We start from the raw sequence: 13,033 nt of genomic DNA on the forward strand, positions 1-13,033 counted from the left end.
TGACCGGTAAGATACCGACAGGAGGAAAAGCTAAAGGCCACAGAGATTTGCAGTTTATGGATGTAGTATGGATGCTTTTCAAGTGTTGCCATTCTTATTTTTTTCACTCTTTCAAAGTAAAATTTGGAAGTAATCCAATCCTTTTCGTAGCTTTCTTACTACAGCCTCGTGCACATCAAAGGAATACTAAGCTTGACAAGCATACCATGCTGAGTACCCGCAAATTATAACTGGACAATTGCTGCTCATGCGAGATGTTTACCAAACTGTCACTTTGATACCATTACTCTGCAGAACAGAAGATTACGCTTGTCTTAAAACAATTTGCACGGAGAGAGAAAAATAATAAGTATTCAGACATAATGATGGGATCCTTCTAAAGCAGCTGGGGATCAAATTTAGAGGCAAAGCTTTTTTAATTGAACACAACCTACTTTATTTCCTGCGGCCTTCGGTTGTGTGTATGCATAATGGTGTGTGTCTGTAGCGGAGGTGGTGGGGGACATCGGGGGAGCTGTTTGCGTGACAAGCAGAGGCATTACAAAACTTTAGCTCGTCTGCGACAACAAAGGCTGCAGTGGCTCTATCCACTCAGGAATATTAACAAGTTAATCATCTGAAATTAATGCTGTTATATCCTCCAGCCAAACACATAATGTGTACAACACGTCCCCCTACTGTGCAACCAAGCTATTTTCTAACCGTTTCCCTGCTTCCCTCTCTCATTCTTTCCATCAGCTCTGCATTTGCAGATTGCAGCTGCACTTGTCATCAGGCCTGTTATTAACTGTAACATTTTTCTCACTCTGAGATGCCGGGAATGTTATAGAAAGTGAAAGATAGGAGGAGGTAGGGGCAGACGGGGGGGGGGGGTATAAAGGATGAGTGGGATTCAGGTGGCAAAAGGGGAGCGAGACTGAGTCTGACAGAGAGCTATGGAAGGAGGGAGAGGGGCACTGCGAGGAATCCCGAGGCACCGAGGAGAAACTGCCGGCATCAGTACTGTAAAATCATGGATTTTCTACTGATAATTCCTCTTCGGCTGAGGTTTAATTACTCTCCACTGGAGCTTTCTATCCGCCTCCAGATCAGGCCACACAGAGAAAAGCTTTTGCATCCAATCAAACAGCTTGACCTTTTAACCCTTCGTCTCTTTTCTAATCATGACGTGACATTTCGGGTCTGTCAGGTGCAAACCATCCCTGCACTCTGTGCAGCTCTCCTCCTCCGGGTGCTAAGGTGCTACACTACATTAATCACAGTGACATTGTAATCACAGCACTTTTTTTTTTTACCCTGATTTGGTATGCAGATTCCTCGGTATATTCCTTTGATTTAAAGTATTTCTCTATCCCCACTTCTCTCCGACTCTACTCTTATCCTTGACCTTCACTCATTCCCATGGTAAATGCGTCTTACTCGAGGATTGTTTCGTTGGTAAGTCAAGTGGGCCAATCCTTGGGTTTTAAGTTGTGCATCAGCAGCGAAGCTTTTCAAAATCTAATTTAGGGGATTATCTCTCTATTGATTTCACTTAAAACTGATTCTTTTCTCTTTCCTTCCTTCTGCTGCTGTGATAAAGTGCCAGGCAAGGAGGCTTGTGTGTTTCTGTGTGTGCGACGCTTGCAGCTTTCTTCCCTGCACGGAGCCGAAGAGGAGGCTCAGCTGTCTCACTTGGCAACACACGGAGAGCAAGCAAGACTGCGCGTGTTCGCCGTTTCTGTACGCGCGCCTGAGTCGTTCGAACTTTTTGTGCCTGTCTGCATCTGTCTGTGTGTGTTCATGCAGGACACACGCACACGGCTATCATCCTCCATGGCATTAATATTCATCTGTGTGTGCATTGAGCAGAACAGATTAGCAGGAGTAATGATGAGCATGTAATGATACGGAGACCATAGCAGTCTCGATAGTCTAAACAGGCTTCCTTTAAACCAGACTGGAAAGAAGCGAGCAAACTCATTACAGCTTAACAGCCATTAGATTAGCATTAGTTCCTCTTTGAAGAGAATATTGCTGCTGGTTTCCCCTGCATTAGCAACAACAGTAAGCTATTCACGGAGCGCTATTACTACTGGTTTGGCATTAAAGTTAGCAATATGTTGGCAGCCGCTGTGTTCTTTAGTGTTAGCCATTTCCTGGTCGGTTCCTTCAGATGAGAAATACCTACTAACCATCCACGAAGTCTACATGTGGAACTAATCGACTAAACCACCGGCATAATTTCTGATTTTAAGGCTATAGCAACATAACAGCACAGCTGTAATGGTGCTACATGTGGTATATATAAGTGGTCTAAGCTCTAAGTAACATCTTGCTATGACGCTTCAAACAGAGCAGCGTGTCCCTACAGTATACTCTAAATATATCTTTTTTAAATTCTCAATGTCATTTTTAACAAATAACTAGAGTAACATGAGTTTCTCCTGCCCCTGCTATATTCTCATTGTGTCCCCACAGTGAACTAAACTTGCTTATGGTCACTTACAGTAGATAAAATAGCAACTCTGTCTCTCTTGTTAGGTTTTGTATGTTCCGTAATTGATTTCAAGTACAAATTGGTTCGATAAACCCTCACACTGGTGTATTCACTTACCGTGGCCTCTTAGACAGCATTGCTCTGAGTTGAGCTCTTCCTAACAAGTAGATCAAACCTGTGTTTAAAAAGGTTGTCTGGTTCCTGCGCTGAGGTGAAATCAGGCAACATAGTCCAGTCAGCCACAACATTACACTGGCAGGTGTATTGGATAATCATCATCGGGTCCTGGATGTTACTTTGACATGTATCTGAACATGGTTGTGGACACTATGGCTATCACTGATGGCAGCAGCCTCCCTCAGCAGGTTAAGCTAGACACTCCTTTAAGTTGTTCTGGTCTAAGAGGTACCCTGGCAATCTTAGAAAGGTGACTGTAACAGTTTGGTTTATCAGCATAAGTGAAATCCCCATCATAGGTTATTTGTAAGAGCATCATTCTTCTGTCATAGTGTTCAGGTATTATGCAGCGCGGCCTACTAAAACACTGACTTACTGCTAAAATGTGCTACGACAGGGATTTTAGAGATTTAAAAAAAGGAAAGAAAAAAAACACTGAAACTGCTGAACCAGGTCTCATTTGAAAACACTTCAAAATTCTGTTTATCAGTCCCAGTAAACACCATTTGCGTATATCCTCAAGGTTTATAAGATTACTACCTGCTGGACTGCATATGAACGGAGCGAAGTGAAAGTGACAAAATGCGGTGCTGACTGCAGCTGTGCCATCGATAAGAAGTCTTAGCAGATTGCCCCCAACTGAATGTTTACTTCTTGCCAAACCTCCTTTGTACTTGGCCTCAGTTACGCTGACAGGTTGTCATGGCAGAGGCAATGACAAGTGTCTTTCAAGATCAATGCCAGTGTGTGACAGTGAGGTTGTGTTTGTGTAGGTGGGCTCAGCCTGTGTGTGTGTGTGTGTGGGGGGGGGATTGCTTGTAATCTACTCACACACATCACAGATCAAAGGGCAAAGGCAGCTGCCTGGTCACCTAGACTTAGGCCACCCTGGTGGCACATCGAGCCCTGTAGGGGCTTTAAAACGCACACACTGACACAAACCCACATCCGGATGAAGCGAATTTTGTACAAGAGAGAAAGACGCTAACAGTTGCTATAGAAATGTTCCACGGGGCTAGAAGGAGCCAGGGGGAAATAGAGGAGGAGGAGGAAGAGGGGTATAGAGAGGGGTGATGGAGAATGAAATCAGCTCTGTCAATACGTTGCCAAGCAACGCTCAACACCAACGAAGCTGGGTTTGATAACTTGTTGATAACACCGATGGGAGAACGCGTGTGTGTGTGTGTGTGTGTGTGTGTGTGTGTGTGTGTGTGTGTGTGTGTGTGTGTGTGTGTGTTATTAGCAGAGGCAGTGAAAGAGCCCCTGCTGAAACGAGCCCAGAGCAGAGATAAGAGGACAGACCTTCTATTACAGGCAGGGTTAGCAGGCCTCAGGAACTCTCTCTCTCACACACACACACACACACACACACACACACACACACACACACACACACACAGGCAGAACAAAAGCTCTCAGCCAGACCCCCACACAATAATGAATCACACAACGGGACAAAAAGAGTGGTGCTTAAACATTTTTGTTTGTTTTTTTTATTCAATCTTTTTTTTTTCCAAACCAGGAATGTACTAGTTTTTTCCTCTCTTTAGAGGTGTGTTGGAGGGGGGGGGGGGGGGGTGGAGGCGAGGGGAATGTGGAAGAACAGGGAGCGGGGCTCAGGGGTCGCTGTGATGAGTAAGACAAGGAGGGCAAAGGAGGAGAGAAGAAGAGGAGGAGGAAAGGACACGCACACACAAAAAAAAACCCCTTCTCACATGGAGGTGTCCCAAATACAAAGTCTCAACACGTCACATATGAGCCACCTTTGCTCCGTGGCCTCCGCTCGCTGGCTATTGGCACAAAGAAACACACATACTCACACACATTTACACACACACACACACACACGTACACTTTCACCAGCGGAGAGGTGAGGGAGCTAAGCAGTGGCTGCTTATTTTTTTTAATTATTATTATTATTATTATTTTCCCCCCGGTTCCATAGAAACAGCGTTTTCTTCTTTCTCTTTTCAAAACAACCAATGGCGACTGTGTCCATGTTGTTTTTTATCTCCTGTTTTTTTTTTTTTTAGAAAAGCCAACACGTCGAGTCGACCAGTCAAACACAAACGGTGAGAGCCAGAGACACAACTTTGAAATAACATCGACATGAAACCCAAACAATAATAATAAAAAAAAAAGGAGAAGAAGGAAAAAGTCCAAAAGATACTTGACATTCTGCTGAGAGGGAGCGGGAGAGGGAGCGCAGCGGGCTGAAAACAGGCCAGCGGCTTCCTCGTCGGAGTCGACGGCGTGAAAGTCCGCAAAGTTTACTTCCCCCCCCCACCCCGCCCCGCCCTCGTGGACACAAAAAAAATAAAACAATGAGTCGCAGAAGCTGCTGAAGGGAGAGTAACAGACACTTCATTTGGCTTGGAGGATACTTTTAGGTATTCTGAGCATGTTTCAACTTTAAACAGACATTGACTTAACAGCGTACATAAAGAAAAACACAGCACATGTTGGCAGTTGTACAAAAAGAAGAACTTTCATCTTTGTCATCAATTTTCATACAGTCAAATACAAACTCCTCCACTGGGTTAAAAAAAAAAACAAAACGAAAAAACGAAACATATCCGAACATCATCGTGTGCCCAACAAAGTCAGTTTAAGACGAGTGTGACACTTAAGCTTGAAACGTATCTCATTGTATGACGTCAGGTACAAAAACACGGCTGAGAAATGTCAGAAGGTCCAGATTAAACACTGGCTTCACACAGAAAAACATGGCTACAGCATTGGAGGCTTTGCGTGTATGTGTGTGTATGTGTGTTTGAAAAAAGCTCTCCACTGCCATCCAGTTTACACATAAGCCATAAGCATGTTTGAGCAACACAAAATAGCTTTATTAGTATGCACATGTGAACACATTGCACCTCTGAACACAGCGATGTTATTGCCCTCTGAGGTCGAGGTGCTCGGCACTAGTGTGTTTGTGCGCGAGAGAGAGAGAGAGAGACAGTGTGAGTGTGTATGTGTGTGTTTGTGAAAGCGTGGGAGCATCTAAAAGCAGAGGAGGAGAAAACACACACAGTCGCTCTGTTCATCCCTCCCGTGTCCGTTGGGTCAGTCTTAATCACAGAAACACAGAGTCATATGAAAGTAATCAGCATTTTTGTTGAGCGTGTGTGTGTGTGTGTGTGTGTGTGTGTGTGCAAGTGTGTGTGTTGGGAGTGCAAGCGGGTGTGAGAGACAATGTATGCCATTCAATGCAATCAAGAGGCATTTGTGACAGTCATTAAAAGGTGTGAAATTTGCGTTAGGTTGTGTTGGGAGGGCGTCAGAGTGTGTCAGAGAGAAGCGGGATTTTCTTTTGCGTGTGTGTGTGTGTGTGCGCGTGAGCGTGTGTGATACACAGAGATGCATTTCAACACAAATTTTGGCAGAAAAAAGGAACAAATCCAAAATGCGAGTCACAGTAGGCGTGTGTGTTTGTGTGTGTGGGGGTGTGTGTGTGATGAGATCTCTCTTTGTCGTGGTTAAGAGTTCAACTCCTCCAAAAAAATCCATTTTTGGCTGTAGGTCCGTCACCTCCATACGGGTGACTCTCCATTTAAAGAAGAGGTTTCTTTGCTTCACCGGCCACTCTTCCATCCCTCCTTTCCTCGGGATCCTTCATCTCGCGCTCCTGCCTCTCCCGTCCTCTTCTCCCCTCAGCCTCTTTTTCTTAAGTGTGCAATTCCTTCAGTCTTTCCCTCCCTCCCTCCCCACTAGCTTCCTTTTTTTTTTTAAGCTTCTGCATTCAGACGCCGCTTTTCTCCTCCACCCCAGGCAGCTCTCCTCTCTCTCTCTCTCTCTCTCTCACCCCTGTTCTTCCTTTATTCTTCTTCCCCACCACCCCCACCCCTAACTTCTTTTCGCTTCCGAAAAAAATAAAAAACATTTGAAAGGAAAAGAAAAAACTTTCATAGATGGTTCTACCTCAACACTTCCACAAACGAGGTCTAAACTTCAAAACTACGGCATAGTACAAGGAGCTATAAAAATATACACAGAGTTCAGAGACCCTAGAGGGAAGGGGGGAGAGGTGGAGGAAGGAGGGAGGGAGTGAATGAGAGAGGGAAGAGAGAAACGACCTCTGTTCACCGGAAAAATTAAACAAAAAACAAAAAAGGGATTAAATTAATAAACAAAGGGGAGGTGGGGGTGGGTGGAGGGTAAACAAGGTCATTCTAAGTTGTGAAAAAGAAAAATAGATAAAAACAAAAAAAGATGTCTAGCAACAGAAGTGTAGTTTAAACAGAGTGGGTAAAACAAAACAATAGAAAACGGAAAAAAAACATCTAGAAATTATTTACTGGATATTCATATATATAATCTATAAGTGTCAATAGCGATAAAAAATCTCACTTTTTTGATATTCGCTCACTATTTTGTGTTTTGGTATTTAAGACAAGTCTAAAGAACGCACGCATTCGCACAGTCACCCTCGCACAAAGCGTGCGCACGCACACACACGCACACAGACTAAACCCCACGCGCGCATATGCAAACTTGCCGTACTTGAAGCACACTAACTGCACGCACACGTCTAATGTGGAGCAGCAGCACCGCCATGATTATTGACCGAGTTCGTAGCTCGCTCTCACAGTCACACGCATTATTAAAATATACAAGATTCTGAGAGTCACCGATTGGTCAGACCTTGCGTAGAGGCCCTGGCTCGGTCATGTGACCGCCGCTCGGACGGTGCTGATCGGGCGAGTCCGAGGCCCCCCTCTTCCCCCCGCGTTTTCTCAGGAGAAACAAACACATACAAACTAGCATCCTATTATTGAGTTAGTGGTAGGGGCCGGACTCTGATTGGCTGATGGAGTTCTGCGGTGCTAAGTGGGGGTCAGGGGAGTAGTTTTTCTTGCTGTTCTTGTCCTTTGCGTTCTCCTTTTTCCTTCTTCAAAACATCACATTTCCCAACTGCAGGTCCCTACCCCGTTAAAAAAAAAAAACAGTGTGTGCTGCACATGCACACTGGCGTTTAGGGGAGGACTCTTCAATTCAGCATGTGTAGGGGGGCTCATTTAGCTCTGAGTTAACAAGAAGGGGGGGCAGTCAGAGCCTATTGCCTATTCGCGAGGGCCTTGTTAACAAAGGCTATGCACGGTTACGACATTGCCCTTTACACACACTTGGTTGTGTGAGAATGGGGTGGGGAGGCTTACTCGGCTAGAAACACAACTGTGGCCAGGGGTGCAGGCTCACAGGGTAGTGAGTTGGGGGTGTGGGGGGGTCGGAGGGGCAATACTGGCAGTATTGAGGGGATCAGGGTTGGAGCTGTGATGGATAGCTTTGCTGTGGCTTCATTTGGAGCAGGGATGTGGGGAGGAGGGATTGGTCGGTAACGGGTGGAGGGAGGCGGGTGCGTCCAGTTGGCCGGAGCAAAGGCCACCTCATACTTTGTAGTAGATGTTGGCTGGGCTCTGAGGCGGCATCTCCTGGACAATGTAGACAGGGTGTCCGTAGTCCCCGCTCACCTTCTCGTAGTGCGGGCAGTAGGCCGAGTCTGACGTCCGCAGAGGGATGATGATGTCGCTGGGCTCGGAGCCGTTGTTGTTGGAGCTGGTGATGCCCCCGCCGCCTCCCCGTTTGGGGCTGGTGAGGGAGGACAGCGACAGCGGAGGGTGGTGGGTGTCCGAGTGCTTGGCGTGCCGCCTCCTGTAGCACACGACGCAGATCACGGCGGTGACCAGCAGGAGAAAGGCAGAGCCTCCCGCGGCGCCGGCGATGAGAGCGATGTTGGAGGGTTGGAGAGGCCCGTTCTCACCTCTGCCTTCTTCCCCGAAGGGTCCTCGAGGCTGGCTGGAGTTCCCCGTGCCGCCTGAAACGAATCACAGAACAATCTTTACTTCCGGTAGCACAAGCTGCTCCCGGCGCCGCACAATTCATCACGACCAATGCACCGGAGCAATAACACGGCTTGCTCTCACAACTTGGCGTTTTCACGAGCTTTTAAATAAACATACCATTCCTTATGGCTCTGTACCACAATAGCATGAGTAATGACGATGGTTCAGCCCAAACTAGCAGGCATAAACCAGTGGAATGCAGCAACTCTCACAGAAGCTTATATGTGGTCTCTTCATTGATGTGATGGAGTGGACAGCAGTCCCTATAAAGCAGCGAGGAATGTCCGCAGTGAGTGCGAGTGTACTGCGCAGTATATACTCTTGCGGACAGCCTGGCTGAGCCGCAGTGTGTATCAAAGTAATACACTCTATTTCCCTAACCTTAACAACTGTATTTACTTAGCATTACAGCCAGCCACATGAAGAGATCCTCCCCCCTCCGCTGCCACCACCAGACCACACACTCGGCCTGCCCGCTGGCCTCCCTGCCCGCCCGTCTGTCTTTTTTATCTGTCTGTCTGTTTATCAAACTGTCTGTCACACTCGGGTCCCGTTGCTCCCTCTGTCTGCCCCGCGTCTCGCCTGAAACCTAAGATCTTCACAGCCTCAGAGCTCGCTGTCTTGCCCGCGGGAGGTCGGGTCAGAACTCAGCAGGTGAATGATGGTGTGGAGGTGTGCGAGTGTGCGTGTGCATTTATAAAAACAGGGCTGATACGGACTGCTTTGGCACTGGGCATGTGTATGAGAGGTGCGAACTGGTTAAGGCAGGTAATGTGAGTCTTTGCTATATAGGGCCTCTGGATTGGTCTATCATTATTCTTGGCACACATCCCTCTCTGTTCTCCCCGTCTGTCTCTCTCCGGCGTCTCCTCCGTTTCCTCGCCCTCCCCTCGCTCCGTGGTTCTTTCTATCTTCGGGTTATTGTAGCCGTAATAACCCACCTTGCTCTGAGCTCAGCACCTTGCAGCACAAACACACACAAAGACGCACACACAAGCGATACTGACGTACACATCCAAGCAAACACACCTCATCCCCTTTCCTCCCCCCTGCTGCGAGCCCCCCTGCCGCGCTGGACTGACTGGGAGCAGAGCACTAATGCCAGAAGTCGATTACACTCCCCGCTCCTCCTTCCTCTTTCTTCCTCCCACCATTAACCCAACATCCCTCATTCTCCGTCTCCATTATGACTGCCGCCGCTCACCTGCTCTCCTTATTATATCCTCTTCCTTCACCTCTCCTTCTGCACCTCTCACTCCCCTTTTTTTTGCACGTCTCCTTCCTTTCTTCTGTGTTAATTCTTTTTTTCTAAAACACACAAGTTCAGACTCCAAGGCCTTATTTTCCGTTTTTGTTTCCATCTATTTCATATCATTAGCGGATTCCACCTCGGAGAGAAACACGCAACAGGTCAGAAATGAAAGAACGGGTCAAGGTGTCGTATCATCCTTGCTTCTGAGCCAGCTGTCACATTTCAGAGAGGAGTAATTGGTCTCATATTCGGTTTTTTAACATATTTTTGGAGCTGTTTTCGAACACTCGCCACATTTAGTTATGTTTCCACCGGGCTGCCGCACAAATGCAAATTTCAGGCATTTTGTCAAAATAAAGTGTGAATGAGCGCGTGCTTCCATCAGAAACCTTTTATATGAATACATTCAAGAGGATGTGACAAAATTACATAATTCCTAGAGCAGCAGTAACTCATGCATTATGGCATCTCATTGCTGCTCCCCACATAAAATGCTCTTCTTTTTTTTAAAAAACAGAATTAATTTGTCTCTTTCGATCCATTTGTACTTGGAGGATGTGTGGAAATTTGAGGTGCCACAAAAAAAGAGAAAAGCAGGTGAAAGGAAAAGCGAAAGCTTGCGGCTTGGCAACGGGAGCGGAAATTCAAATCATGTCCTTGTCGTAATCAGTGGCTTAGATGGGTGCACATTAGGACTGTAATGCAAAGCTATAATCTGAATCTTTACTCGTATTTTGTTTATTTCGTGCAAATAACTGGAATGGGTGAGTCTTAGCTTCTCTCTGCTTTGCAAAACAAATTTGATAAAATAGAAAAAGTTGGGATGCTGCGTTAAATGTAAATAGAAACAGAATATATTGTTTTGCAAGTCAGTCAAACAATATGATATTATATGAAAGATCAGATCACAGTTTCTCCACACCTTAATCCACCTTAAGTGGGCTCAGGCTGAGAGAGGGTGTATTTTTCCCTTTGTACAGTACTTGAACTTTCATTCGTGGGTGCAGCGATGCCTCGTCTGTCACCTGTTTTTAACGCTAAATGCCTAACAAGCATGATCGTTCCACATTGTTCTTTGCACCGAGAAACTTCTCTGGATGTTTTCATATTGTAAACAACACATGATTAAATCTCTTTAGAAATAGTCTTACCCCTCTTCTATCCTGTCTTCCTCACCCTCACCTCCAACCAGTGGTGGCAGATGGCTACCTCTCCTTGAATCTGGCTCTACAGGTTTCTTCCTGTTAAAAGGGAGTTTTTCCTCCCCGCTGTCGCCAATTGCTTACACGCAAGGGGTCGTCTGATTGTTGGGTTTTACGCATTATTGTAGCATCAGCGCTCAGTGGACTGCTGTTGTGATTTGATGCTATATAAATATAACTGAACTAGATCGTTGTTTTCACACCAACCATGATACTAACCTTTTTTTTCAAGGTAGATGCTCCATGAGGTGTTTACTGTTACACAACTGTTCCTGTTTTTTTATGCCTCATTTTTTTCCAAACATGTTGCTGGCTGTTGTCCTCTTACTACTTTCACATACAAAATATTATTTTTTTTTTTTTTTACTTTTGAACATTTCAGCACTTTGCATCAACAAGAATCATGATTCATTTGGTTCCTCTTCAAACTACCTAGAAAATAATGATTTTAAGTCTCCTGTTCTCTGACTTGGAATCCATTTATAGACGTTTATCCCCAGCGGACATCTGTAATGAGTGATGGTTTTGATTCGAGTGAGTTGAGTTTGTGGATGACAGAAAAAAAACCAAACAATCCTTTCGTTTCTATTCAGAGAGCATTTCTTGTTCATATCCCAATAATGTATTTCTATTTGTTTACATCCCAAGAGAGCCACGCAAACACAATGAGAAACTGTGAATAAGCAACAGTATTCCAATTATTAGCTGAGATGATTTCGAGCGTATTCACACGAGGATTAGAAATTCTGGCATAACTGCTGTGTCGAATGTCATAACAATCATTTTTAGATATGCGGTTAAGTGCGTGTTAATATGTCCTTGCCTGAAAGTCAAAAATGTGTAAAATCCCTCTTAGGTGTGCGATTAAATCATCCTCGCCGTCGTGCTTCGCCGCTCTCATTCTAGCACAAACAATGCATACTATTGTTGCTGATTCACACATACACTTCTCACCTATATGAGGTATGGACAAGTGATTGGGAAATGTGTGAATGGTCCAATTCCCACATCTGGTATAGTACGCAAATTCGCCCAAAAAAGAAAAAAAAGAGAGAGAAGGAGAAATGAACACAGCTCAGAGTGAATCGTGTTCTTTCCCCTTCACTGAATAACTTTGAGGTGAAGCATGAATGTTGCCTCTCTCCATTTTCATCTCCTTGTTCTCTTCCCCTCTCCTCTTTGCTTTTCAATTATTCTTTTCTTTCTCCTCCTTATGTGCCTCCCATTTCTACCCACTCCGTTCTATCACTCCCCTGCCTCCTCTTCTCTCTTCACTCAGTCTCTCATTCTTTCTAGACAGAACTACGGTGCACACTACCCCCCTCGCCCCCAAACTAATGACAATAATAACTCTGAAATGTCGTCGCTGCTCTCTCTCCCTCTGTCTCTCTTCCTCCTCTTGCCTCTTTCTTCCTCCCTCACTTTTTCTTGTCCTTCTCCCAAGGTAGCTATTAGCCATCCATTCCCCGCCCGCAGCACTTAGCTCGAAGGGCCGGGTGCAGAGACGAGGAGGAGAGGGACAGAGAGTAGGGGGGAGAAGGAGAGAGTGAGAGAGAAATATGGAATTAAACAGAGAGATCCGCAGATGTCACCGCTGCACATTCTCCATCTGTCGCCTCCACCCTCCCCTCTCCCTGCTGCTTTTCTTTTTTATCTAGCAGTCTTTGCTTATTCCCTCCATCCATTTTGTGGATGGATCTGCTGTGGATTATCTCTATTTGATTTCCTGCTTACCTGGGTTTTTGCTGGTGGTGCGTCCCGCTGCCGGCTCCTTCTTTGGAGGCAGTCCATATGGGCCTTGGGAGGAAAAATAAGCGAGGAATTACAGAAATACCGAGACAGCCTCCATCTTCTGCAACAGCCAAAGCTCTCTGATTCGAAACCAATAAGCGACATTAGCAAAGAGAGAGACAGCCAGCCAGAGAAATAAGAGACAGAAGAGGTTTAATAAAGGACCCCCTTCCCTTCCCATTATAGGGGAGCACATATTGACTGGGCTTCGACGTGCTGCGTATGAGCACTTTTCCATTTGTTTGAATGGGAAACTAAAGAGAGGTCGTTTGTTGTTTTGGCCTGAGCG

The 13,033-nt window shown here is 45.7% G+C and overlaps 1 protein-coding gene across 1 annotated transcript in view; it reads right to left on the reverse strand.

Annotated features, from left to right (window-relative positions):
• Positions 1–6,582: 6,582 nt before the first annotated feature.
• efnb3b (ephrin-B3b) overlaps positions 6,583–13,033 on the reverse strand; it is an 87,818-nt gene continuing 81,367 nt past the window's right edge. Inside the window, exons 4-5 of the mRNA XM_085349686.1 lie at positions 12,688–12,750; positions 6,583–8,471 (exon numbers count right to left, since the gene is read on the reverse strand). Of these exons, the coding sequence (XP_085205812.1) occupies positions 8,044–8,471; positions 12,688–12,750 (491 nt within the window). The 3' untranslated portion in view covers positions 6,583–8,043. The remainder of the gene's footprint in view (positions 8,472–12,687; positions 12,751–13,033) is intronic.

Source organism: Diplotaxodon limnothrissa, linkage group LG3 (genome assembly GCF_057381915.1).
Source record: "Diplotaxodon limnothrissa isolate DT_005_m linkage group LG3, D_limnothrissa_male_GT1.1, whole genome shotgun sequence".
Classification (NCBI taxonomy): Eukaryota; Metazoa; Chordata; class Actinopteri; order Cichliformes; family Cichlidae; genus Diplotaxodon; species Diplotaxodon limnothrissa.